At 44.5% G+C, this 27,625-nt stretch overlaps 1 protein-coding gene across 3 annotated transcripts in view; it reads right to left on the bottom strand.

Annotated features, from left to right (window-relative positions):
• Positions 1-21,930, bottom strand: part of REELD1 (reeler domain containing 1) — a 171,400-nt gene extending 149,470 nt beyond the window's left edge. The window contains exons 1-2 of one of the 3 annotated variants that reach the window (XM_069234308.1): positions 21,813-21,923; positions 21,662-21,727 (exon numbers count right to left, since the gene is read on the bottom strand). In XM_069234308.1, coding sequence (XP_069090409.1) covers positions 21,662-21,727; positions 21,813-21,845 — 99 coding nt within the window. In that variant the 5' untranslated portion in view covers positions 21,846-21,923. Of the gene's footprint in view, positions 1-21,661; positions 21,728-21,808 lie in introns of all 3 variants that reach the window. The other 2 variants (XM_069234317.1, XM_069234326.1) reach the window with 2 other exon arrangements.
• Positions 21,931-27,625: the final 5,695 nt, after the last annotated feature.

Below are 27,625 nucleotides of genomic sequence, written 5' to 3'. Positions count from 1 at the left end.
TAGTTATAGGTTTATAGTTAGAATCGCATTTTAAACATACAACATAGAAAATCAGCTGTTACAGGGCCTCATTTAGATCCTGACAGAGGAAAATGTCCCATCTGCCATATTATGATCTCATTATTTCCTATGGGGATCGTAATACAAAGGACGAGATATCCGTCATGTTTGTGATGAAGAATGCCCTCCCCCAGGATCCAAGCCAGGCCCATAGTTAGAGTTATTTCAAGTAACTATAACTTGTGCCCGAAGGTAACTATAAGTTGCACCACTGCCATGCACCATTTCCTCCTCAATAGTTTTACTGCAAATATTACATTGATATTATCAATGATGTTATCAAAGATGACATGAGTTTTGCAATATGTGGGTTAATTAGCAGTGCATGGAGAGGGTGTGAGTTATAGTTACCATAGTTCACGAGTTATAGTTACTTGAAATAACTCTATTACAGCTGAATTTCTAAGGTTTTGTACATTTCAAATGTGAGCAGAACTATAACCCCATAACCTTTGGTTTTTTTAAGTGAACTTCTATTTTTTTATTCCATTTTCTAACTATAACATCCCTGTAAACTTTGTTTTTTTCAGTGCATGCCTATGATTTTTTTAACATAAAGTAATTTTTATTACTATATGTTCATCCAACCACTGCTGTGCACAGTAGGTTGGCTGCAGGTCTTGCAGTCAACCCCCTGTAGCCGCCCAACCCCATGCCACGCATGTCCTATGACTGCATGGTGGGGGTTGTCCGCAGGCCCTGACCTGTGGCCAGGCCCTGTCCCATCCCCTTATAACTACCCAACCCTATGCCACTTACAATGAGAAATGTTCTAACAAATTGAAAAAAAGAATGTATTTGACAAGTGAAAAGAGTGAGATCACCTTTCTGTATGTAGTTTAAATATTTGAACTTGGAAAATAATTTGAAGCTGAGAAATGACAACCAACACATCTAGACTGCATCCCCCAACCTTCTGTGTGAGGGTCTGAGACCTAACCACTAGGCAACAGTTGACTCCTTATTGTGCAGTGTCCAAACATCTCTATGTCATTTAATCGAAATATGGTGATGGGAAAAAGTCATAAGTGTTCCATCACTAGTAATGATTAACATTCAAAACACGAGTAAATGTACAGACACACTGCCATGAGATACCAGGATTTGAACCTTCAATCTTCTGTATGACAGCCCAGGAGCTTTACCAGTAGACCAAAGAGACTTTTTCTGCTGTGCGTCACAACGTAACTATAACATATGTAAGAAACATCATGCTAGTGTGACTCTTTGAAGTCATTGTATGGAGATACCATTGCAATAACAATCTCTCTCTCTCTCTCTCTTCCATCCCATTATGGGATGGGAGAGGAGAAAGAGAAAGTGACAGGACCCCACGGTCCTAGCCGGCTCCACGCCTCCTGTGGGAGCCGGCATCTGCACATTAAAATAATTTATTTGCAAATGCTGCTGTAATATCAATGATGTCACAGATGATGTAATGCGTGATGTAAAATGTGAGGCAATTAGCAGTGCATGGTGAGGGCATGAGTTATAGTTACTTTGGGGCATGAGTTACAGTTATTTGAGATAACTATAACTGGTAAATTTTAATAGTTTTGCACACTTAAAATGTTACATTGCAACTGAAATTCTCACCTAACTATACTTTAACCTTTGTTTTTTCAGTGAATTTCCAGAGTAAGTAATATTTTGCAACCAAACAGAAAACCAACCCTATGTACGCCAAATGGGTTGGCCGCAGGGCCTGGTCTGTGGTCAGGGCCTGTGGCTGATCCCTCCACAGGCAGCGAAACTCCCCATACCACATACGGCTTGCATCTAAGCCCCAAAGGCAGCCAAACCCACATTGTATGTGGTTGGCCACATAGCCTGGCAGCGGGTTGGCCATAGTGCAACCCCAAGCCTCTTCGGGCCCGGGGACCTGATCCACTGGGGCCTTTTTTAAAGGGGAGGGGCACAGAGCCCACGGGTAACAGTGCAGATAGGGGCCTCTGTTGACTATGCTGGAGTCGATGGCACTGGCGTCGGAGGACCTGTGCTGCGGTGTGGGACGGGACAGTGCATCGTGTACCACATGAGCGGTGTCCTCAGGGCGTGGTGCAGGCAGCGGTGCCAGTGTCAGTGTGGAGCAGCAGCATTGTGGATGCCAAGGCTGTGGTGTGAGCAAGGCGATGTGGAGTGCAGGGCCCACAGGTCACAGTGCAAGCAGCGGTTCGGTGATGACATCAGGTAGCGACAGCGGTAACACGAGGGTTGCGGTGCGACATGGAACACAGCTCTGTGCGGCGGTGTCATGTCACGGTGCAGGCAGTGGTGCCGTTGATGTCGTCCCAGTGTTTTTTCTTCTATTGCAGCCCAAAACACACAGTTTCCACTGCGGTAGGCAAATGAAGTTGAAGTCTTTGATATTCCTGAGACTTCCAACAGGAGGCAAGCTCTACTCCAAGCCTTTGGAGAAACTTCACAAGCAGTATACACATCAAAGTCCAGTCTTTGCCCTCTTTTTTTTTATTTTATTTTTTTATTGATTTTATCATATCAAACATATAAAAGTAAAGCAACAGTCCCTTCAGAGCAGCATATCTAAAGAGCAATAGCCACCCACTGCAATATTAACATACATTCAGTGTAGGAGAAATCAGACAGGTACACATTGATCCTTCCAATCTAGTTTGTTCTTCTAAATTCCCATTCATTAATTGGGGACAAGATCCGTACGGAATTTCCAGGGGGCAGCTTTCTACCAGAGATGCTGTAGTGATAACATACAGTTAAATAGGGGACATCAACAGATATGGACGAAAGGAGCAGGTGGGGAACACAGCCATACATCTACAACCATTCACCTTTCCTGGCATAGATGCCAACACACAGAGGGGTCAGTAACTCAGTCCAGGCTTCTTTGGTTATATCACTCATTCGTCTTGGGCCGCTAAGAAGTTATTCAGCGGGGCCCAAATGTCTTTGGGTCTAGACCCTTCAGGCATCAGGCTCCAGAAGACCATAAGCTGATCATGACAGAAAGCAGCATCTCTTAGCCATTCAGAACGGCGCGGCACTCTCGTCCCGCCCCAGCACATGGCCACTCTACGCTTGGCCAACAACAATAGTAGACCCACCAAGCGTCTGTGTGTTGCCCTGATGTCCTCCACACACCCAAGCAGTGCAGTTCTAGGAGTGGCAGGGATTTCTATTTCGACCATTTCAGAGATTGCATTGAAAACTGCCACCCAGTAGGCGTAAACCTCCGTACATTCCCACGCCAAATGTAAAAAACCAGCCTCTGGCGTCCGGCAGCGCGCACAACGCGTATCTTCGTGCAGCCCCAAGGAGTGCAACCACACTGGGGTATAATATAGTCTGTGCAAAAATTTAAAATGCAGCAATCTGAACCTGTAATTTGGTGTCAACGCTCTCATATGCGCACAGCAGGCCCGCCACAGAGCCTCCGAGATGGACTCTCCCATATCCGCCTCCCATGCTAGTCTAGATGGCTCCCGGAGATTATTCCTCTGTTCCTGCATACAGTTATATAATTTAGTGACCAGCCTATTAGGCGACCGCGCACAGCAGAGAACCTCCAGCGCGCGGAACTCCACCGGGGCCTCCTCCAAACTCCACAAGCGGTTCCGCAAAAAAGAACGAACTTGGATCACATACATACGCTGGAGCGCCGTGCACTCGCGACCAGCCAGTATCTCAGATACATCAAGCAAGCGACCATCCATCATCTAATCTCTCAGCTCGGTTAGGCCGGCATCGCGGAGAAACCCACGTACTCCACCGTCACGGTACAACTGCCCGTCCGCTATCGCCATTACCGGTAAAGAGGGAGCGTACGGGGCCGCAATCCCGGACCGCCGTATCAACATACCCCACGCCCGCATCGTACATGCCACTGTGTCAATTCCCCGCAACCGGGACGGAACACGTCTACCAAATGCCCTCGCCAGGTCGTCCGGCCACACAGAGTCGCTCTCAGGCACCAGGTGCGGCAGATAACGGATAGGATTCAGCCAGTAATACGCAAAGTGCGCCTGAGCGCATAGATAGTACAGCTCCATATCCAGCGCAGCGAGCCCACCTAGTTCGAACGGCAACGTCAGCCTCTCCCATGAAATACGCACGCGTCGGCCCGCCCACACCAGGCAGATCAGCGCTGAGCGCATACGCCTCAGGTATCTTCTCGGAAGCGGGAGAGGGAGATTCACAAATAAGTACAAAAATGTCGGTAGAACTACCATCCAGTCTTTGCCCTCTTTAAGGCAGAAGCAGCAACTGCAGGCCAGCCCACTAAAGCACACACAGCAAAGGGGCAGTACTCCTCCTCCAGCTCTTCTGCTCTTCTCCTTGGCAGAGGTTCCACTTGATCCATAAGTGTCCTAAAAGTCTGGGGTTTTGGGTCCACTGCTTATACCAGTTCTGGCCTCTGAAATAGGCAAACTTCATTGGAAAGTCTCTGTTGTTCACAAGATCCTGCCTTGCCAGCTGGCTCCAGACACACTCCAGGGGGCCAGAGACTGCATTGTGTGAGGACGGGCAAAGCCCTTTCAGGTGCAGTTGTCAGCTCCTCCCTCCCCACTCTTGCCCAGGAGGCTCATCAGGATATGCAGGCTACACCCCAAATCCTTTTGGGTCACTGTCGAGAGGGAATTCACAAACAGCCCAACTGTCCGTCTGACCCAGACGTGGATTCCACAGGCAAGCAGAGGCACCGAATGGTTAAGCAAGAAAATGCCCACTTTCTAAAAGTGTAATTTTCAAACAGACAATCTAAAACCCAACTCTGCCAAAAGACGTATTTTTATATTGTGAGTTCAGAGACCCCAAAACTCCATCTCTCCATCTGCTCCCAAAGGGAAACGGCATTTAAAAGATATTTAAAGGCAGTCCCCTTGTTAATCTATGGGAGAGATATGCCTTTCTATAGTGAAAACTGAATTTGGCAGTATTTCACTATCAGGACATGTAAAACACACCAGTACATGTCACACCTTTCAAATACACTGCACCCTGCCCAAGGGGATACATAGGGCCTACCTTAGGGGTGACCTACATGTAGTAAAAGGGAAGGTTTGGGCCTGGAAAGTAGGTACAATTGCCAGGTCAAATTGACAGTGCAAGACTGCACACACAGACAACGCAGGGGCAGGCCTGAGACATGGTTTCAGGGCTACTCATGTGGGAGGCACAATCAGTGCTGCAGGCCCACTAGTATCATTTAATTTACAGGCCCTGGGCACACACAGTGCACTTTACTAGGGACTTACTAGTAAATCAAACATGCCAAGCATGGATAAACCAATCACCAATACTATTTACACAGGGAGCACTTACACTTTAGCACTGATCTACAGTGGTAAAGTGCCCAGAGGCAATAAACCAGCAAAAACAAATTAGAAAAAATAGGAGGAAGAAGGCGAAACGTTTGGGGATAACCTTGCATAAGGGGCCATTTCCAACAGCCGGTACTTAAATATAGGTGGTAGGGGTGCACAACTCTCCTTAGCTTGATGATGTGTGCTACCTGCTAGGTTCATTAGATTATGATGGAAAGAGACGTTCTGTCAGGCCTCCATAGACATGCGTCACACCACAATGCGGTGAGTAGATACATGCTCCCACTGGGTACTACTACTAATGGAAAACGTGCAGCCAGTGACTGGGACTGCGAAGCTCATCTCTTAAATGTTACGTAGGTAAAAGTGAAGTAGAAAGCAGGCCCTTATTTGTGGGTATGACGGCAACAGGCTCTGCTTTTTTCAGGCTACATTGTTAATAAAATCAATCAATCAGTGTTAAAAAGCCTTAGGGTCGTCATCCCCCAACTTTTTTCCTGCCTCCCTCCACTTTTCTGACAGTTTCTGCTGGTTTTAGGACTCTGCGCACTTTACTACTGCTAACCAGTGCTAAAGTGCATATGCTCTCTCCCTTAGACATGGTAACATTGGCTCATGCCCAATTGGCATATTTAGTTTACTTATAAGTCCCTTGTAACATGCACTAAATGTCCCCAGGGTCTGTAAATTGAATGCTACTAGTGGGCCTACAGCACTGATTGTGCCACCCGCATAAGTAGCCCCTTAACCATGTCTCAGGCCTGCAACTGCAGTGCCTGTGTGTGCAGTTTTACTTCCACTTCAACTTGCCATTTAAAACTACTTGCCAAGCCTTAAATTCCCCTTTTCTTACATATAAGTCACCGCTAAGCCAGGCCCTAAGTAACCCATAGGGCAGGGTGCTAAGTAGGAACTTATGAGTTTTACATGTCATGGTAATGAAAAACTCGCAAAGTCGTTTTTCACTACTGCGAAGTCTGCTCCTCCCATAGGCTAGCATTGGAAATTATTCCCTTATCTACTTTTAAGTGGTAAATTCTGATGTGAGAGGAATAGACTTGCCACATTTGGTATGGTTGGAATGGTAGTAAAAAATCCTACTTATTGGTGAAGTTGGATTTTACATTAGTATTTCAGAAATGCCACTTTTAGGAAGTAGGCATTTCCCTGCACTTACTACCATCTGTGTCCTACAGCCTGTCTCCTATCAAGATCTGGTCTGTGGTGGTTAACAGCTCCCCTTGTGCATTCCACCCAGACAGCCATATACACATTCATCTGCAAATAGATGGGTTTCCCTGGGAAGGAAGGGTGGTAAAGGGGAACTTGTGCACTTCAAAACCACTCTTATATATATATATATATATATATATATATATATATATATATATATATATATACTGAGCCTGTGATCCCACCAAATCAGACACATCTGGGTCTACAACTAGACTCTGTCAGAGGGGCTGCCCGGCTGCCTGTCTGCCCAAAGGACTCATCTGGACTGCTTTGCTGGAAGGACTCCTGCACTGCTTGTTGCCCTACTCCCTGCTGGCCCCTGACGCTGCTGGAAGGGCTCTGCCTTCCACACAAGTGCTCTCCAAGGGCTTGGATTGAGCTTGCCTCCTGTTCTGAAGTTTCCAGGCCACAAAAACTTCACCAAAAAGAAGAAAATTTCAATGCATCGTAAAATTGACTACATGCTGGCAGAAATCGATGCAGCGCCTGCCTTGTGGCTGAAATATTACCACATCACCTACCAGATCGACATAGCATCTGCTCTTTCTTACCAGCGCCTCAAGGATTTTCAACGCATTGTCCTTGGGCATCAAAATATTCCCACATCGCAATGAGGAACCAAGGTTGCACTCCTGGCAATCAACGCATCACCTCACAGCGTGGAAAGAAGCAACACTTCATCTTTGCTGTGCCGGAAAATCCGACGCAGAGCCTTATTTTTCAATGCATGTCCTCATCTGCGACCCCCGTGCATCATTATTTTTGACTTATCCCAGGTACTTTGTGTTACAAGGAGACAACCACTGATTCTTAAGGACTGAGGCTCATTTAAACCTTTCAAAAGTAATACCTTGACTTGTATATATTGGATTTTTGTCATTTTGGTCTTCTTTTATTCAGATAAATATGATCTATTTTCCTAAAATTGCGTGGAGTACATTTTGTGGTGTTTTCACTGTGTTACTGTATGAGTTATTGTACAAATACTTTACACATTGCCTTCTACGTTAAGCCTGCCTGCTCTGTTTCAACATACCAGAGGGTGAGCACAGAAGAAATTATAGATCACTTGTTTTGATGTCCTATAACTGTACATGTATGAATATCATTAAGTTGTCACACATCATGCTCAGGATTTATTATTGCCTCATGGTACAATATTTCGGCGGTTATTCCTTGTTAATTTAGTGGTTTTCCTTTTGATACACTCATGACGCCAATAATTCACATCATCAAATTTAATTTATTAAGATAATAGCTCTACGTAAATGTTTTTTTTTTTTCCCAGATTGTCACCTTCCTATCATCTACTCTGTTTTTATGCATGCGATAACACTGTCACTTTCAAGTGCACACACCATGGTTGCTTTGTCTTGAGGTACTATTTGATGTCACTGAATTAGACTGCGGTCGATTCGGTCTTTATATGGGAATATTTTTATTCTGTACCTCTCTGTTATGCCGCGGATTGATTTTGTAATTTTAATTTAGAACGACTTTCAGAGTTTGTTCTCTACTCTAACCATAGATATATATACTCCCAACATGGCCGAACCATAACTAGTCCCTTTTCTATTTTTATAACTACTAGCAATGCTGTACACAGGGATCACGTGCATTACGGAGGAGCGCGCGTGGTCCTCTTTCTATTTTCATTTCCCCAGACGTTTAAGCAGAGTCTGCACGCGATTTCTATGCGTACTCGCTCATCGAAGGAAGGCAGTTAGAACAACAGAACGCGTTAGCAATATTCTGACAGGTAAGCTACCATATGAGTTTAATTATGTTTACTCAGAGTATTGGGCCACTAAATCGGCCATGGCTCTAACGTCATTATTCATTTATGGCTTTATTTTAGTTAGTTTTATTGAATCGGTCATATGTTTGATAACCCAACAGATTGTAAAAAGGGCATGGACGGTGGAATATGAAGAGGATTGATATAGTGGACTAATGGGCAAACATCGCAATTTTTATTTTCAAGGCTACAGCGTGTATGCAGATTTGCCTCAGGGGTAATTTTACTTTACCTATCCTCACTGGGTTTATCAGATCACGCATTAGTATTAGTATGCCCCAATAGAAGCTTGTTTACCTTCTTCTTGCGTTATTTTTGTTAGAATTTGTTTTTTTTCTGTCAGTAAGCTACTGGAGTCACATTTATGGATACAATTTACGGTTCTTTTCTTATCTGGGACACAGTTACGGACTTATCATCACAATTTGGTAATGACACTATGGAACTTCTGTTCACAATCATTGATTGTCACAGGGGGGTATGTAATGCTCTATGAGAACAACACTGGTTTATCTTTGTAGCACTCGTTTTACTTAGAAGGTCACTTTTATCCATCCCACGTCTCGGTGTGGTGACGGGCTCATAAAATCCCATTTGGGATTTGATATTAGTCCAAATTTGATGATGTTAATTTTTTGGTATAACTTTCAGCCCTGATGAAGTCGATGGACGAAACACGTGTTGGCTGTGGGGTTTGAATGGAACAACATCAGATATCAAGATTGTGATTCAGCAATACTGATTTGATGACTGAATTGAAATTGGACATTATCATTAAACCGAAGAGGAACTAAAAGGACACTGCTTTGCCTCGTTATATGTCTAATATAGTATTTTACACTGTTCTAAGGATACACAGTTGGTGAACATCTTATTCTTCCAAGGATAATCACAGTGACTACAATGGACGTCTATGTATATTATGATATATGACGTGTGCCTCTTATTTGTGTATACACTGCCAACTAGAGACCTAATTTCCAAACAATCAGTCAGTAGATTTGTAAAGTGCTTCTTGTCATCCGTGAAGGTGTACAGGCGCTGGCAGGGTCTAGTTGATTAGAAGAATAGGAATGTCTTCAGGGACTTTGGGAACTCTGGAAGAGACAGGGAGGTCTGGAGATGAAACAGTACTCTTGTTGCATGTCTTCCCTGCTAGGTAGGAGAAGAAGCGACCTCTGCATCTGCTACATTGGATGCAGGGGGTGAGGGTTAGAGAAAGAGAAGCAGAGAGGAGGTATCTTGTGGGCTGATGGAAGTTCAGGCGATCGTTCAAGTAGGCAGGTCTGCAGTTGTGAGGGCTATGTGTGCATGGGTTAGGAAGTTGAACTGGCATCTTTTCTGTGTTGGGAGCCAGTGGAATTCCTTGAGGTGGGGGGGCGATGCAGATTAATCTAGGGAGATACAGAACAAGTCTGGCTGTGGCGCCTTGCATCATCTGTAGTCGTCAGAGGAGGTGAGCTGCAATCCCAGCATGGAAAGTGTTGCCGTTGGTTCGGTCAGCTTGAGATGAGGGCCTGGGGGATGGCCAGTCTTAAGCTTTGGGTAGCCATTTGAATATCTTGCAAAGCAAGCTGAGGATGAAGAAGCAGGAGGAGGAGATGAAGGTGACATGAATTGTCATGGTTAGCTTGATGTCCAGAATTATGCCTAGGTTTCTAGCGTGGTCAGTGGGGGTAGGAAGAAATCTGAGATCTGAGGGCCACCAGGATGCGTCCCACAGGGAGCTTTTGTTTCAGGAGATCAGTACCTTTGCCTTATCTGTTAATGTTAAGTGTTTTTATGAAGAGCGCAATTATCTTGGTGCTGGGTCTGCTAAAGTTATACTGCAGAAAAAAGATTATTTATGGAAAAGACAGGTTTTTAATTCTTTCTGAAAGGAAAGCAGGTTAGGCATAGATCTAATATATGGGGGTAGGCGGTTCCAACATTTCGCTGTACCAAAAACAAAGCTCCCGCCTCCCCAATTGGTGCTTTTAAATGGAATGGCCAGTGTCTTGGGTCCAGAAGAATGTAAACCCAGGCTTGGTCATTACTATTTGAATTTGTTCATAAGATAGTCTGAGCCAACATGATGCAATGCTGTATATGCCGTACGCAGTGCCTTAAACTGGATTCCTTGCCTGAGCGGGAGCCAGTGCAATGTCTGAATCGCTAGAGAACCTGATTTAAATTTAGGAATCCCTAACAATAGGTGAGCTGCAGCGTTTTGCAGCATTTGAAGATTATTTAAATGTTACTACTGCATACCGAGATAGATGCCATTACAATAATCCAGTTTTGCAAATACCAGCGCCAATACCAGTGTTTTTTGAGCATCAAACAAGAGAAAGGGGAAAATTATTTTTAACAACCTCAAAGTATAAAAGGAGATCAATATGACTGCACTAATCCGGTCTCCAAAGGAGAGCCTATTATCCATTATTACTCCCAAGTTCTTTGCCTTACTAATTGGTGTTGGGGGAGTTCCCACATCTTCCAGCCACCAATGAAGAGTCCAAAAGGAGGTCCACTTCCCAAAGAGAATAACCTCTATCTTATCTGAATTAAGTTTAAGACAGTTTGTGTCCATCCACTGACTAACTGCTAACATGCAGTCATGGAACCTAGTACTTGTATTCATGTCATCGCTTGCCAAGCCACAATGATTTGTGTGTCATCGGCATAGGAGGTTAGAGAAAAACCAAAAGATCTAATCAGGGTGGCCAGGGCTGTGACATAAACATTGGATAGTGTTGGACAAAGTGATGATCCCTGTGGAACAGCACATGGTAGTGAGAAAGGTTCAGACACAAACAGATCCAGGGCCACCATTTGCTCTTGTTCTGTGAGGAATGATCTTAAAAGAGCAAGTGCAGTCCTACCAATTCTGATCTCATGGAGTCGGTCAATCAACGACTCATGACTGACGGTGTCAAAGGCTGCCGATAAGTCAAGTAAGATGAGGGCCACACTTGCTCCTCCACTCAGGGCAGCTCTTACCTCCTCTGTTGCTTTGACAATGCTGTCTCAGTGCTATGACCACTATGAAAGCCAAATTAGGTAGGGTCTAGTATTTGATTGCTCTCTATAAAACACGAAAGCTGCTGGTTCATGGCTTTTTCAATGATTTTTCGGGTAATGGGAGACGAGAGATAGTGGTGAGCTGTGTTGAGCTTCAGGCAGTTGTCCTCATACAGTTGGTAACATCTGTCATAAAGTTGTGGAAGTCTGTCTTGGTGGTGGTGTCTTCAGAGAGGGAAAGGATGAGTTGTGTGTCATCAGCATGGTATATGACATTGATATAATGGGTTTTGGCAATGCTGGTGAGAGGTGTCAGATAGGTGTTGAAAAGAGTGGGGCTGAGCAAGAATCGTTTGGGCACTCCACAGATGATTTCCTTGGGTTCAGAGGTGATGAGGGGAAGGTCGACTTCTTGCATTCTTTCGGTGAGGAAAGAGGCGATCCATCTGAGAGCCGCTTCTTGGATGCCTATGTTGTGCAGCTTTGTGAGGAGTGTGTAGTGAAAAACGGTATCGACGGTCTAGAAGGATAAGAGCCACAATCTCTCCTTGTTCAAGTATCGTTCGGATGTCATTGGTAGCCACAATTAGGGTTGTCTTGGTGGTGTGATTGCTGTGGAATCTGGATTTGGGAGTCGAGTAGGTTTCATTCCAGATGTGAGGAGAGTTGTTGGTTGATGGCTTTTTCTAATGTCTTGGCTGGGAACAGGAGCAGCGAGATCGCTTGGTATTTGTTGAGTTCGCTGGGGTCTGCCGATGGTTTCTTTAGTAGAACATTGACTTCTGCATGTTTCCAATCCTCAGGGAAGGTGGTCGTGGTAATTGAGTTGTTACCCATTTACCGATTTGCATCAAATAAAAATCTGTCATGTGCATGTTACATGAAGTGCTTTGCAGGAGACATATTAACCCTCTATGCTAAATGATTCAATATTGGGACGAGACAAAACACAGATCTCTCCAGCAAATATGTTACCCTCCAGAGTTATCATATCATTGTTATTATTATGTGAGATTTAGTTGGCACACAAAGATCTCTGTAGTAGCTGCCTTAACCCCATAAGATATTTTAAAATGCAGACTTTGCAACCAATTAACAGATTTACTGCCATGTGTCTCCTTGTTGTAATTTTTTTTTATGACAGGGTTTTAAAAAATAAGTGGCATATTTATGAGAGGGTTGCGTATTGTTTGCAGCATGCAACGTCAGATTTTGAAACCACCTAAATCCACTTTGCGTGGCTCCAAAAATCTGAAGTAAGACAATGCAGCACAAATCGCTGTGTTGCCGTACTCTGCCCTGGGAAGGCATTCCATGGGGGTGCGTGGGTGTTCCCAAGCAACTCCCTTGGTTTTTGATGCATTCCCAGATTTACAAGAACATGTAAACCTGGTACTGTGCCAATAAGATACGCCTCCCCAGAAGAGGCGTAACCAGAAGAAATATCTTTATTTCTCCTTGGTACTTCCTTTTTCTGTGTGTGCTGCATTCTGCAGCACCCATATATAGAGGAATATACCTGTCAGAATTGGTTTTGTGTAGGAAGGTGTCCATTCTTGCCCAAAAACAATCTAACATGCAACACAGGCACCCTTGTACCATGGTGCAAAGGTGCCTCTGTTCGCACTAGGCTACCAAAAGGGCGTCAGCGTGGGGGAAAAGGGCAGAAATGCACCATACATACGGCACATTCCTGCCCTTTCCCCCCAGTGATGCAGTGCAGCGCAGCAAGGTGACTTGCTGCGCTGCACTGCCCCACTATCCCATATATATGCTCCTTAATGTATAAGTTGAGGCCCAGATTCTGCGCCAGGGTTGTGTCACTTTTTTTAATCAACCTCAACGCAAAATCAAATGTATTAAATATTGTAATATGCTCAAATGTACTCATGATAGACCTGCTAAACATATGTGTGAGGTCTTAAGATCTGATGTCACTTCTTGTATTGTCATTTCCTGTGATTCCATGTGTGATGTCCCTCGCCAGGATGGCACGCAAGGAGATGTCAGGTGCCATGATGACACTAGCATACTGCCTAACTCAGTTAGTCCCTCCACTTATTTTTTTAGGACTTGGGCCCTGCTAACAACCAATTAAAGTACAACGCTTCTAGCTCCCCAGGTACGTGCCCGTTCCATAAATACCAGTACATGCATACACCACAAACTATGCTACCCACCAGCACTGCACTACTACCGCACACCAGGCCAAAATCCAAGGCCCTCCGTCATTCTTGTCCACTGGTCATTTTGCCTTAACTTCTGCTTTTGTGACCTTTACGCCCGCATTGATTGTTATGTCCATATAAATAGTGTGTTCATGTAGGAGAAACCAATATAAGGAGGCAAAATCAGTCGCGGCTCACAGGGATTCCTGGGGGTGGGGTGGGTGGCATGCAGTGGGGTGGTGGTGGGGGGGGGGTAACAATTAACTTTTTAAAATATTTTAAAAAATTTAACTTACCTCTGCTCCCGCGCTTTAACCGCTCCTCTGCTGCACGCAGGCACAGGATACCAGCCTGCCCTGAGGCCAATCCTGACACTGCTCAAAGCAGCATTAGGATTGGCTGGGAGCCTGAGCAGGCTCTCTCCAGCCCTGGAGAGAGCCCTGTGCGCATGTGTGCTTGGCCGGCCAGCCAAACACACATGCTTTCTGAGGGGAGTGCACAGTGCACTCCCCTCTGCTCCTCACCCCCAATGCCCTGCCCCTTTCACAAGGGAAGGATAATAAACACAATTTACTATCCCTTCCTTGTGAAAGGATTTGCAGTGGTTGCTGCTATGGGGGAGGCGACGCTCCTCGGCCCTTATGGAGGAGCTGCCCCTGTGTAAAACGAATAAATTAATTTTGAAGTAACAAAACACTGAAATCTAAATGGCCCTATAGTCAGCGCCTCTACCCTTACCGTAGTGGAGAGTACACGGCAGCATTGCACTCTATGTGCCACATGCTGTACATGGATGTAATCTTGCAGGGTGCACGTGAATATTTCTGTCCAAGTACTGCGTTTACAGCCTTTGTCGCATTTTTGGCACCTAACTGGCCCCTGACGCTACAACACCGCAGTTTATGTTTTCATTATTGGCCGGCACACTGAATAAAGAAAGCAGCATTAGAAATATACTTCATTATTTAGGTATTACATTTAACAAGTAACTTTTTTCCATTTTGTGTTCGATTGTGGATAATATATTATACAAGTATAATACGACTATATATGTACAGACCAGCAACATTCATTACCCTTTTCCATTGCTACTAAGCTCTTATCACAACTACACTATTGGTCTGTGCTTCAGCAGATCTGTGATGTTGTCCATCTAATATCATTCTGTCTGCTCTCTATGTCCCTCCCGTACCCATAAAAAACTACAACTACAGAGTCTCTCTCCACCATTTCTGTCACAAGCACATGGTGGCGCTATGCTGCTGCATTGTCTCTTCAATTTGGAGCCAGTGATTAATTTGTAAAAGAAAAATAAGTGACAGGGCCCTAGTCAGGAGGCCACTTCTGCTTGTACTGCTCATTGCCTTTGTCAATACTACCGGTTATCGTAACAGCACAACTTATAACAGCCACACTCCTAGAAGTGTGATCATTCTGACAATTCAAGGCTCCCAAACCTAAAAGAATGGCTTTGACAGCAGGTATTAGTCATTCATAGTGTATGTTTAATTAATTAACAGTTGTTGTTGTGCTTGTCTCTAAATGAAACAAACAGCTGCACCATGTGGCAGACTGTCATAAGTGCTGGTGCTGACAATTAACTACCGGTGCCGAGCACCAGAGGCCACCTGCTCAAATTAGGCACAGTTCGGAATCGAGCTACAGTAATAACACACACAGCATATTCCAGTCTACTCAAGGCTTCCTCATCCAACACCTTACCTTTCTCATCCACACATACATGCAAATTTCGCCTCTGATGGCAAGGTACCAGTATTTTGAGGCCCCACTGGTGGCAGCATTGTGCTATATAAAAAACAATGTGTGTCCTTGTGTCTCCACGTCCTGGAATATTTTTGAGCCTGGAATATGTTTGAGCCTGTGCTCCTCTCAGGCAGAGCTTCATTTGAAAAAATATGTGTCAGTACCCAAAGTATCTCCCAGGACTGCACTACAGCTGGCACCTCCCACAGGTCCAGCCACTGCTGCCAAAAAGCAAGTGCCAGTGTTATCTACTGACCATCAGACTCAATTAAGTTGGACATTTTTAGTATTTTATGTCAAAGCAAGCTGTGGGGATGGCTGGGAGAGTGGGTGCAAGTATTATTATTTTTTAAAGCAAATTGCATTTAAAGGCACGACTGATATGCCATGCTCAAAAAACCAGAGAGCACCACAATGTGGTGGACTTAAAAATAAGGGCTGGTGCAAAGCAATGGTAAACATCAGCACAAAGTAAGCAGTTTCATAACCCAAGCCCCACAACTGTGAACCCCATACGCTATTTTCTACTCTATGCCTACGAGCTCCTGCACAGCCTCCTTCCCGCTCTCCACTCCTCCCCTGTATATTATAATCCGAAGTTTAGGTTTGGAACCCATTTCTTCCCCAATGCACAATATGGTGGTCCTTTAGGAACGTAGGTCCAAATATACTGAGAGATTGCACGGCATGAAAATGCACAGAGCACTGTGTTGCGTGAATGGGAGAAAACTATGCAGCACAAATATACTTTCAAAGAGTTGCATACAGGTGTCACTGGCTACATCAGAACGAAAAAATGGCAAACTGTCGTGCCACGGTGCAAAGAAAAGCGAGCGATAGTTTGTTTAACTGGGATTTGTGCTTAACGCCCACGCTTCAGTCCGAAAATCTACATGCAGACAACCTCCAAGATGTGTGATTTTCCATGTGGAAATAGCACACAATTTTGGGCTTCCCCGTTGTTTGCCCCAGGTCTGGTGCTGACATTACGCGCAAAGCTTAGTTGCCATACCTTAGTTGATCTGGCTATTTGTGTGTAGTCCTAAGAACGTTTGTGCTGTTCCTTTCTCTTTTCGCCCCCACTTTGCATGAACTATCAGGGGTTTCACATTATACGACGCTGTTAACACTGCACTAAGGTAAGGTTGTTGCTCAAAAATTATATTGCATCCAAAAGCAGATCGTCGTTATCTTTTTAACGTTTTGTGTTTTGTAGAACTCCTGTGTTGGTGCACGCGCCTGGACTAAATCTGGGATAGAAGCTAAGCGTCACTACTTCGGCAAGCTGCAACAAAGAGATGACTTACGCCCTGAATAGGGTGGTCCGTCCATGCAGATCAAAAATGTCCTCAGCACTTAATCAGATATAAAATACAAGAAAAAAATAAAATGCTATCATTTTTGTTGATAATTATTGTATGTCACGGACGCTCTATGAGTTGCCCTTGCTTCATGGTGACACAATGAAATGATGGTGAATCTGCGTAACATACCTTATTTCACTTACCGGGGCAGTGAACTTACTATCGCGATATTTATTTACAGTTCGATGCACTAAGCTACGACCGCCGCCGCCGCATACATCCGCTGTCAGCGGCTGGCTGGACAATGAAGAGATGGGGTGAAGAATCGCAGTGACGAAAGCGAGGTTGAGAAATGTAAGCAGAAGAACACAAGAGCAACACAACTAAATAGAGCCTCTGTTCACTGTGTCAGCTGGTAATCCATCTCTAAGAGCCATGGGCAAGAGCCACCCATGCATGTCCTGCATATACCAGACGACCAAAACAGGGGGTGATTAAACTATGGGTCTCTGGTGTCATGTCACCATCATATGACCCCGAGGTCAGCACCTCAAATTAGGAAACATCGGGGCATTATAATCACAATACCTCCCTGATATTGTTACAAGACATTGTGTAAGCGAGCTATTATGTGACTGCATTCATGTACAATGAGAATCTGGCACACATGGATGACTGTGAGGAGCGAAAGGTAACATTGGGGGCGAAGGGGGCAGAAATGGGCAGAACTAAAGACAAGCGGTGACTGGAAACACACAATGCAAGAGGAGATAGGATTGATGAAGAGGAGAAGAAATCAAAGTCAAATTGAATGTCTTAGGAAGGAGAGAAGGGGAAATATAGAGTAAGATGGTGGTTCTCTGTCAATGACTCCAAAGAGCCCTCTGAAGTAGAGGGAATCATCCTAATTGGCTGCAGGTTCAACGTTTTTTTGTACTTAGTTGGGCCTAAAACCTCTGTATCAGACGCAGCTCCTGCGCTAGGACAGAGGAGCCTCGCCCCCCTGCCAGCAGCAGCAGCTGCAAACCTTTTACCAGAAAAACAATACTAAACTATGTTTACTATCGTTTTTTGATAAAAGTGGCGGGCCACAGGCTGTGACATGCACTGAGGGGGAGTGCACAGCACCCCCCCCTCACTGCGCATGTATGTTTGACCACCCATCTCGGGCCGGCCAAACACACATGCGCAGTGTGCTCTCTCCAGCAAGGCACTGTAATGCCCGGAGGTTGTGGGTCGGTGCTTGAAGCCTGCGGAAGAGGAACACTGGGGAGGTGACGGCAGTGGCCGCAACGATTCAGTACATTAAAAAATATATATATTAATTCCGCAACACATGCGCGCCGCACCTCCCCTAAGGGAGCCGCTCCAGCTCCGTACTTAATAATCTTTTACAGTTATAATGTTGTGTTATTAGCACTCACATTAATTGGCCACATGTCGAGTGCATTGCGCAGCCGGGTGAAAGTCTGTGTCAGTGGTGGTTTAGAATCTTTGGACATCAGGAAGCACAGAACGCAGAGTTCTGTGCTGAACAGTCAATTCACTGAGCTATCAATACACTTTACTACCAAATATCCCTTACATTTCCCTTCAGTCCCTCAGAAACTTGGGGGTATATTTATGAGCCCCTTGAGCCACCATTGCGTCACTTTTTGTGACGCTTCGGCGGAGCTAACTACAAAATCATCTATGAGGCCTGGCAAGGCCACTTTGTGTGGCTTTAAATGACCTCGTAGATATGGAGTAAGGAAAGGCAGCACAAATCGCTGCCTTGCCGTACTCTGTGCTTGGGAGGTGTTCCATGGGATTGCAGTGGGAGTTCCAATGGAACACCCATGGATGTTGAGCTTCCCCAGATTTACAACACCATGTGAACCTGGGGATGTGCCAAAATCTTACATTTCCGAGGTGAGGCATAAAGAGGAGAAATAACTTTATTTCTCTTCATTTTTTATTTCTTTTCATGTGTGATGCAGCACATATAGAAAGAGGAAAATGCCTCTCAGAATAGTTTTTGTGAAGGAAGGTGACCCTTTCTGCCAAAAAAAAAAAAGAATCATGCCAACAACACAGTCTCCCTTACACCATGGTGCAAAGGACCCTGCTTTGGCACTAGGCTGCCAATAGGGCACTGGGGCAAGGACAGGAATGCACCTTATTGCATAAAAGCAGTGCATTGCTGGCCTTTCACTTTGGCGTAGGCTAGCTAGCGCAGCAAGGTGATCTGCTGCACTGCCCTACTCCAAATCCCCAAAAATCATGGCCTCGCAGTATTGCTACGGTACCGATGCTTTCTACCCCTGCCTCACACAGCCTCCCTGGGGGCGGGGTCCCAGGCCTGGCGGTGGCATCACTAGAAATGATTCATAAGGGCGCATACAAAGACCTGCACATAGAGCTAGTGAAGGCCACCTATAATGGACAAACATGAAGGTGCCACGCGCTAGCACGCGCGCCTGTGTGCGCGTTAGTATGTATGGACACGCACTTCATTTCTCTTTTCTGGCATTCTTATTTCAATATTCTTCCTCTCCCCAATTTTTAAATAATACTATTACACCTCCAATTTCTTAAGACCTGATATTTCTCCCCTTGCAGTCCTGTCTCCTTCAGCAGGCTTAGCGAAATACCTTGAATGATTGGGGGGAACCGGTAAAGGGGGGGGGACATGATGAATGGCTTGGGTTCTTGACCCCGAATAATCTGTATCTGGGTGCCTGGTGTATACACTGCAGACCTGAACTCTCTACACGGGGTCTGCCCTCAATGTGAGGCCGATGCTCGGAATCCTCCAGGCTGTCTCCGCCGCCTCTGCACGGCCCTTTACACTCACACCAGCTCCAATAACTAATTTTATAGTAACAATGCCCCTCTCGAGGTTGAAGCAGGGGCCTCCGCTGGGTGGACAGCCTACTGTGCCTCTTTTAACGCCGCCACGCTGAATCATTGAGAAAACGTAAAACACAGAGGACTGTGCCACTCTGAAATCACAGCAGCAAAACCATCGCCCGTGCAATCAACGTAGCCGGAGAACTAAACCATCCGCCGGACTTGTCGACGATTTTAATCAGTAACCAAGCAGAAGTGGGGAGGACAAACGAGAGCCAATGCGTTCACTGTTCTGACCCTTGTGTTTACTGTGAGACATTTGTTCGAATTGCAGCGAGTGCGGCCCAGCCTGTAGACCCTTCCCAGGTCTTTAAAATGAGTACCATGGAACCGAGTAAGGGCAGTTTGTAGGAGTGGCTGGTTTATGGATTAAGATATCGTGCGCTTCAACACAACCTTGGGCAACATTGTTTGTATTGAGAGCCTGCAATCGCTAAATAGAAGACCGACTCTGGTTTTCTTATTACAGCCCGGTCGGGATGTCTCTACTTACCCGAACTGATGAAATGACGTAGCCACCTAACTGTGATAAGTTATTACAGCTGAGTTGTGACATCATAGTGCCTATTTCCAGAGCCATCAGTCAAGGCGAACTGTAGTTTACGCAACGAAAAACGAGTACTGGCTTCTTGTTCTCTTGAGTTTCTGTGTTTTTAAATGAACAGTGATGGACAGAAAGAGCAGTTTAATGCCCCATGTTTATTTTTGCACAGTCTACGTCATTGCATGAATTATATACATTTTGCATGTTTCAGCACCTTGTGAGCTGCAGCTTTTTTTAGTCTAATTTAAGTTAAACTACATTCAATATATTTTAACAACAAATTACCATTTTTGGTGTGTTCAATTTCACACTACATATTATTTGTGACTGCGACTATACTATCTCTTTCATATGAATGAGGGAGACAGAAATAATGTAAGTGGTTTGGAGGGAGAGTCATGGTGTGACTATGTATTAAAAGTAATAAAGTACCCCTTTCCATATGTTAAAAGGATATTGCAAGCCACCATGGAGGTCCATGATACTTATAAACGAACTTGGCCTTTGGCCTCCCACATCTATATATGGTCACTAAACTCCTCAGTGACTTCAACTATACTTATAATAATGTATGCAGAGGGTATTGTATGCCATATACATGTTATAGATTCGTTACTTACTTGATATATTGTATGAATAGATATTCATTTTATATTGAAGGGTGCGTTTATTTTTTATTATGTACGAGAACGCCGAATATAATGAAGGCTTTTTGATGGCCTGAACTCATGACGTATTGTTGTTTAAGATACAGACATTAATTTATGGGGTTTATGGTACGTATGTTATGGTAGTCAAGGATGGTACGTATGTTATGGTAGTCAAGGATGTGTGTATATATATATATAAATATATATATATATATACACATATATATGTATATATATGTGGATATATAAATATATATACACACATACTTGACTACCATAACATACGTACCATAAACCCCATAAACTAATGTCTGTGTGTGTATGTGTGTGTGTGTGTGTATATATATATATATATATATATATATATATATATATATATATATATATACACATACATATATATTTCTCCGCACCCTTTTGTACCGGTTGTAGTAGCCGAGTGCTCCTTACAAATCTGTGTGTTGCAGCCTTAAATCTGAGAGGGCTGACGTAGTCTTTTACTCTGTCGAGGTCAACAATGAACTTATGGTAAGTGCTGTAGTATAAAATAGTCACAAACAGTCATAGCTATCATTATTATTGAGTTCTATGTATATGGCTCTCAAATATGGACGGACATATGGTAAGTGTATGAAACAACGGCCAGACAGATAACGCATTTAGGGTGAAGGTGTGGTGTAACCTGCAAGTAACACGCTCCAACCCTGGCAGCAATCAACTTTTCATCCTTTCACAAAGGATAACATCAGAACCAATTTTATTAGGCGATAACGTCTCAGGTATGACAACACTGTAAACGAGCACAGGCACTCGAAAGGGACATTGTGCACCACAAACTACAGTTCGTATTACAACATTTGCCATGATATCTAAAACACTATCAGTCAGCCAAGTACTTGCTGTAGGTCAAAGGTCAGAGGTCTCACGCGTTTTCCCACTTACCTTTCGGGCCATGCTCCCCCAACCTGCCGCATCCAAAACGCTTGCGCCAGGAGTCCACCCGCCAACCTGCAGACAAACATCTTTTAAGAAAATGGTATCACGTCCCCCTCTAATGGGGAGAGGCGCAGCTGTCGTGGCTGCTTTTACCTACAGAGGCCTTCTCTCCGACGACGCCGCGCGCCATGTCTGACGCGATTAGTTTCCTTCCACGCTCTTTCCTCACTTCAAGTGCTCTCGACCTGACCACCGGCTCGGAGGGAGAAGAAAGCGACAGTGAACCTCCGAGGCCTCGGCCGGGGGGTCTCTCGTACGAAGGCCGCAGCTGGGAGGTTCTTATTGTTTCCTTTCTTCCTGGAATGAGGGGGATTTAAGAAACAAAGGCTCTCTGCTCTCTTCAGTCCTCCAGCCATTACAAAGGCGTGACATGAAGATCTCATCCCTGCCTGATGTTTAGGTGGGGGAAACATAGTTACAGCCAGGCTGCATGGCAATAAGCCCCCTGTGCCCGCAGATTATCTCATGGAAACCTTCAAGTGGCTTCCGTTTTATCAACAACTCACTCAGCCCCCTGCGAATGCTAATAACAGAAGTAACAGCTTTTTAGAGGATTATGTTGCCTAAACTGTCCATCGGACACAGGAATATTGCGAATGCATAGTGTCAGCTCTAGTCAGAGCAGGTCCTCATTATTTGTATATGCAAAGCAAACTTAGTTTGAGCGGCGCTATGCCAGGGCCCCTGCTGCCTGGGAGTCGACCCCCGAACTAGAGCGTGTGGGTAAGTGCCAATTCCTGAATTCTCAGAGAGACAAAGTGGCATTGCTTGCCAGCTGGTGAGAAACACAAAAGGTCAAAGTCTGCACAATTTAAGTACTGTATCTTTGATGACTTAATGACAGTGTATGAGCAGATTGTCTGCGACGAGATCAAAAGGCATTGTTTGTGGTTATATAATACACACCTAAATATATATATATATATATATACATATATATATATTACCTTGTGGTAGTTATAGTTATAGTTATAGTTAGGTCTGCTTTTCCATAAAAAAGCGTGTTTTTGGTTTGCTAATAACTTTGGCCCCGTTTGACAAATCTTTCCAAGCTTTCCCAAAAAAAACGTTCACCCACCTCAGCTCTTTCCTGGAAAGTTTTGGGGTGGTCTGGCAAGTGGGGCCGAGAAAAAAAGGAGGTCCCAAAACATAAAATCCTCATGTATTTTTCACAGACTTCTTTAGACAAGGCTACAGCAAAAACCATTGATTGGAATTACATTAAATTCGATTGTGCTTTTGTGAGTTGGTGTAAATCCGTTCAGTCATTTTTGAGAAATTAAGGTTGAAAAATAATTGTATAGCTGAGCGGTTGGCTCTGCGAGAGTCACAAGACATTCTAGTGGGAGCGACAATTAATAAATAGAGCGTTCCAATTAGCCCAGGGATCTTTATTACCCTTGGGTCATCTCACTCCTGTAGGAGTCCTGTGAGAGCAAGAGCTCTGATTGGCTGCCAGCAACATGAGAAAAATGTTGCTGGAAGCCTGTACAGAACTCAGGGACTTAATCCGCTGTCTAGAAAAAAAAAAAAATAGTATAAGATAGCAGGGTGGGGATACCCTGACCCCCTAGACTCTGTGGGGGTGGCCCCTGAGGGACTCTCCCATGCCAAAAATTAAAAAAATCTAAAAGCAGCAAGCCTGCAACACTCTTGTGGGATCGGACAAAAAAAACAAAATGGTGGATTGGCTGCATTTAATAGTTATAAACTTTGGGGAGCCCACCCACAGGGTTGTATTCATGAAGGAGCGGGGGGCTTATGGCACCCCTCCCGAGCCACCAGAGGCCCCATAGATCCCACCCCTAGATCCAAAATTTCTTTATATGAGGAGGGGGACCACATGGCCCCCCTCCCCAATCCTCCGGAGGCCCCAGGGAGCCCACCCCAGAGCTGAAATTCATTTATATGGGGAGGGGGACACTGCAGCCCAGCCTCCCCAAGACTCAAGAGGTCCCAGAAAACCCACCCTTTGGGTCGAAGATATTTTGCTCCGCCCCTCCCCATTATTTTTAGAAATGGCCCTGGGGATGGGGTCTTCAGGGCTTAACAAGGTTCAGGAAGGGGGGCATGCAGCTCTCCTGGCCCTATATTAAAATAACTGGCATCAGGGTGGGGTCCCCAGGGCTGATAATGGCTCAAATAGGGGGGCCTCACAGCCCCCCTCCCCTTTATTTTTACAAATGGCCCTGGGGGATGTGGTCCACAGGGCCTACCAAGGCTCATCGCAAGGCACACCTCCCCGTCATTCAAATAAGTAGCCCCTGGGGCTGATAACAGCTTTAAGAGATGGCCCTGCGGATGAGGTCTCCAGAGCCTAACAATGCTCAGTGAGGGGGTCCACGCAGCCACCCTCACGTTGTAACATATATGTACGGACCATGGGGATGAGGTCCCCAGGGCCTAAATAGGCTGGGGGGCATGCAGCCCCCCCTTTTTAACCTAAATTTATGGCCCTAGGGGATGGGATGCCCAGGGCCTAATGAGGCTTGGGGTGGGGGGGGGGGCAGTGTCCCCCCCTCCCCTTTAAAAAAAAGCCTCTGAGGAAAGGGTCCCTAGGGTCAGAACTTGTGGCCCACCTCGTGCCACACATGGCCAAAAGCAGTGTGGGGTTGGGTGACTTTGAGGGGGCTGACCACAGGCCAGGCCTTGTGGCTACCCTACCACTGCACAGAGCCTAGGGCTGTGTGCAGTGTGGTGTTGGCTACATGCAGGGGTTGGACAACACCCCGCCATGCACGACCAAAGGTGCTGTGCAGTGTGGGGCTGGCCGCCATAACGGGGGCTGGCCACAGAGTCTGCCATGGCCGTGCACAGTGTGAGGTTGGCTGCATGTGCCCCTGCTTGATTTACGTATCATAATTAAATATTAATTTGAGGTATAAAAAAAAAACTAGAAAGTCACTGAAAAACCCAAATGTTAACATAATGTTATAGTTAGATGAGTTTGTCAGTGACAACATTAACATTTTGAACTACAAATACAACAGAAATTCACTAGTTATACTAGCAGAGCTAACTGTAACTTGTTTCCTGCCATGCACTGGCTGTGACCTCACATAAGGCATCACTCATGACATATTATATGACATCACTGACAACATCTCAAATTACACCATTGATGACATCACTGATGACATCACCCAAGCTTCTTTTGCACACTTTGCTCTTTAAACAGGTATCCCATTAGCGCTATAGAAGTATCATACTTACAACCTTCATCGGTAAAGCAAGCTTGTGTTATTTGCAACATTGACCCTAAAGCATATACTTGATGGGTTAGCATAGTTCATGTTGATAATGAACCACAGATGAAAGTGTAACCTATCCTGCACACTGTGTTCAGTCTATATACAACTGTTAAGGGAAAACCAAGATCCTCCAGATACTCAAGCCCTGTTACATAATTAACTCCCTACTACGGACACTCTTTACCTGTAGCAAACCCCTGACAGTCACTGTATCTAAATTGAGAAATGGCGTGGATATGAGTACAGAAGTGGGTAATGTTGACAGTTTTTACTCTATGGAAAGAATTTACTCTGTATCACACTGTTTTCAGGTAGTGAAACTCTCATGAGAAATACGCCACAGAGTATTAAGAAGTATCTTCAAAGTACATTGTACACTTTGTGCAAAACCTGTCCAAAGAACGACTATTCACTTAAAATAACCAAGGTCTGAAGGTGTAAAATTCGAATCTACCGGCAGCCTTCATACTGTGGTGAAAACCTTTCAGATAGCCCATCTTCTGAAGCAAACAAGCATATGCACATAGGTTAGTACCTGGTGCATACAGTCTTCTATGTTATGTAGAAATTGTCATGCTGATACGATTTTGTCTAACAACTCAAGGCTGCTTACAAAACATAGGGCCTGATTATGATTTTGACAGAGGGGTTTACTCCGTCACAAAGGTGACGGATATCCCGCCCGACATATTACAAGTTCCATAGGATATAATGGAACTTGTAATATAGCGGGTGGGATATCCTTCACGTTTGTGACGGAGTCATCCCCTCCGCCAAGGTCGTAATCAGGTCCTTAGTATGTAATGTGTAGAATCTTTGCCCTACTGAGAACCCTTTCTGCAGTACTAAAAACGTGTTGGAACATAATGAACACAAATCAACTGTCACCTGAACACTGAGTTACTCTTCAATAAAAGATTTATAATGTGTTCAATACCTCTACACACCTATGATGCATTAGGAGCACACGTGTGTTGTAAACACTTATAGCGATTAGCTGGACACAGGCTGTACAAAATTAGGTAGAAAAGTAATATGGTAGTTATCTGCCACAATGTAAACTATAAAACAAACTAGCACACTCATTGGATGATTTAATCAGTGATGCCATCAGTAATGTCATTGAAGATGCCAGCATTACCATAAATTATGTCATGAGTAATGTCATGCGCAAGGTCATAAGCAGTGCATGGTGAATGGCATAAGTTATAGTTAGCAACTGGTGAATTTATTAGTTTTGTTTAGTTCAGAACATTAATGTTGTCACTGACACATTCACCTAACTATAACATAATTTTACACTTTGTTTTTTCAATATATACATATATTTATATATGTACATATATAGTTATATCAAAAGTATTCACTGCACTCCTGGAGATTTACATAAATCCTTCTGTATTAAATGTTACAGCAACCACCAACGCCTTTCAGCTCATTACGAGTCTTGCTTACTCGTAATGAGTTGAAACGCTTTGGTGGTTGCTGTATCCTTGAATAAAGAAGGATTTATGTAAACCCTTCTGGAGTGCGGTGAATATTTTTGACATAACTATTGATACGAGGGTGGTCTCCTCCGTCACCGGCAGTGGTAACAGGGACGTTATAGTTATGTTCTGAATTTACTCGTATAGAACCATGGAAATTCAGCAGTTATAGTTGGAGTTCTTTCAAGTAACTATAACTCGCGCCCTAAGGAAACTATAACTTTCACCTTGCCATGCACAGTTTTCTTTTTAATAATTTTATTGCAAATGTTGCAGTGATAACATCAAAGATGCCATACAAGATCTCATGACTGATATAATACGTGGAGTAATTGCATGGCGAAGGCACGAGTTATAGTGAAGATTCATCAAACAACTCAAATGTTATCAACAAAATAAAAAATGTCCATTAATGGAACCTGGGTCCTAACTATAAATACATACTAGCTATCACCAGTTGGTGAGATATAAATATATATATATATATATATATATATACATTCAATTAAAAAAAACAAAGGTTACCGGGACATTATAGTTAGGCTCACATTTTAAACTTACCAAACCATATAAATTCACCAGTTATAGTTAGAGTTATCTCAATTAACTATAACTCTTGCCCTAAGGTAACTATAACTCACGCCCCACCCATGCACAGTTTTTTGTAAAAGGTTTTATTGCAAATATTACATTGTTATCAATGATGTTGATAAAGATGTCATGAGTGTCGTAATTTGTGGGGTAATTAGCCGTGCATGGCGAGGGCACAAGTTATAGTTACTTGAGATAACTATAACTATTACTCTACATTAATCCAACCACCGCCGTGCACAATCTTCGGCTGTGTGCAATGGTGGTGGGCCAAAGGGCCTGGCCTGTGGCCAGGCCCCGAGGCCAACCCCTTAGAAGCACCCATCCTTGCACAGTGCATGGTCTTTGACCATGCGCATCAAAGGTTGCCCGCAAAACCTGGCCTGCAGCCAGACCCTGCGGCCAGCCCCCCCCAACCACCCAACCCCACGCTGCACATGGCTCTTTAGACCTGGGGCATTCCTTTGAGACCCCAGCACCAGAGCTAAGGGGTCAGGGTGTTTGTACTCTGGCCCCTTTTTTTGTATTCTTTTTTTCCTGGGACTCGGCTTCAGCTGAGTCCCAAGATAGCTGACAACACT

This window comes from Pleurodeles waltl, chromosome 1_2 (genome assembly GCF_031143425.1).
Source record: "Pleurodeles waltl isolate 20211129_DDA chromosome 1_2, aPleWal1.hap1.20221129, whole genome shotgun sequence".
In the NCBI taxonomy this organism is placed as follows: Eukaryota; Metazoa; Chordata; class Amphibia; order Caudata; family Salamandridae; genus Pleurodeles; species Pleurodeles waltl.
Note: the sequence above shows the minus strand (reverse complement) of the source record. Positions and strands in the feature narration are given on the sequence as shown.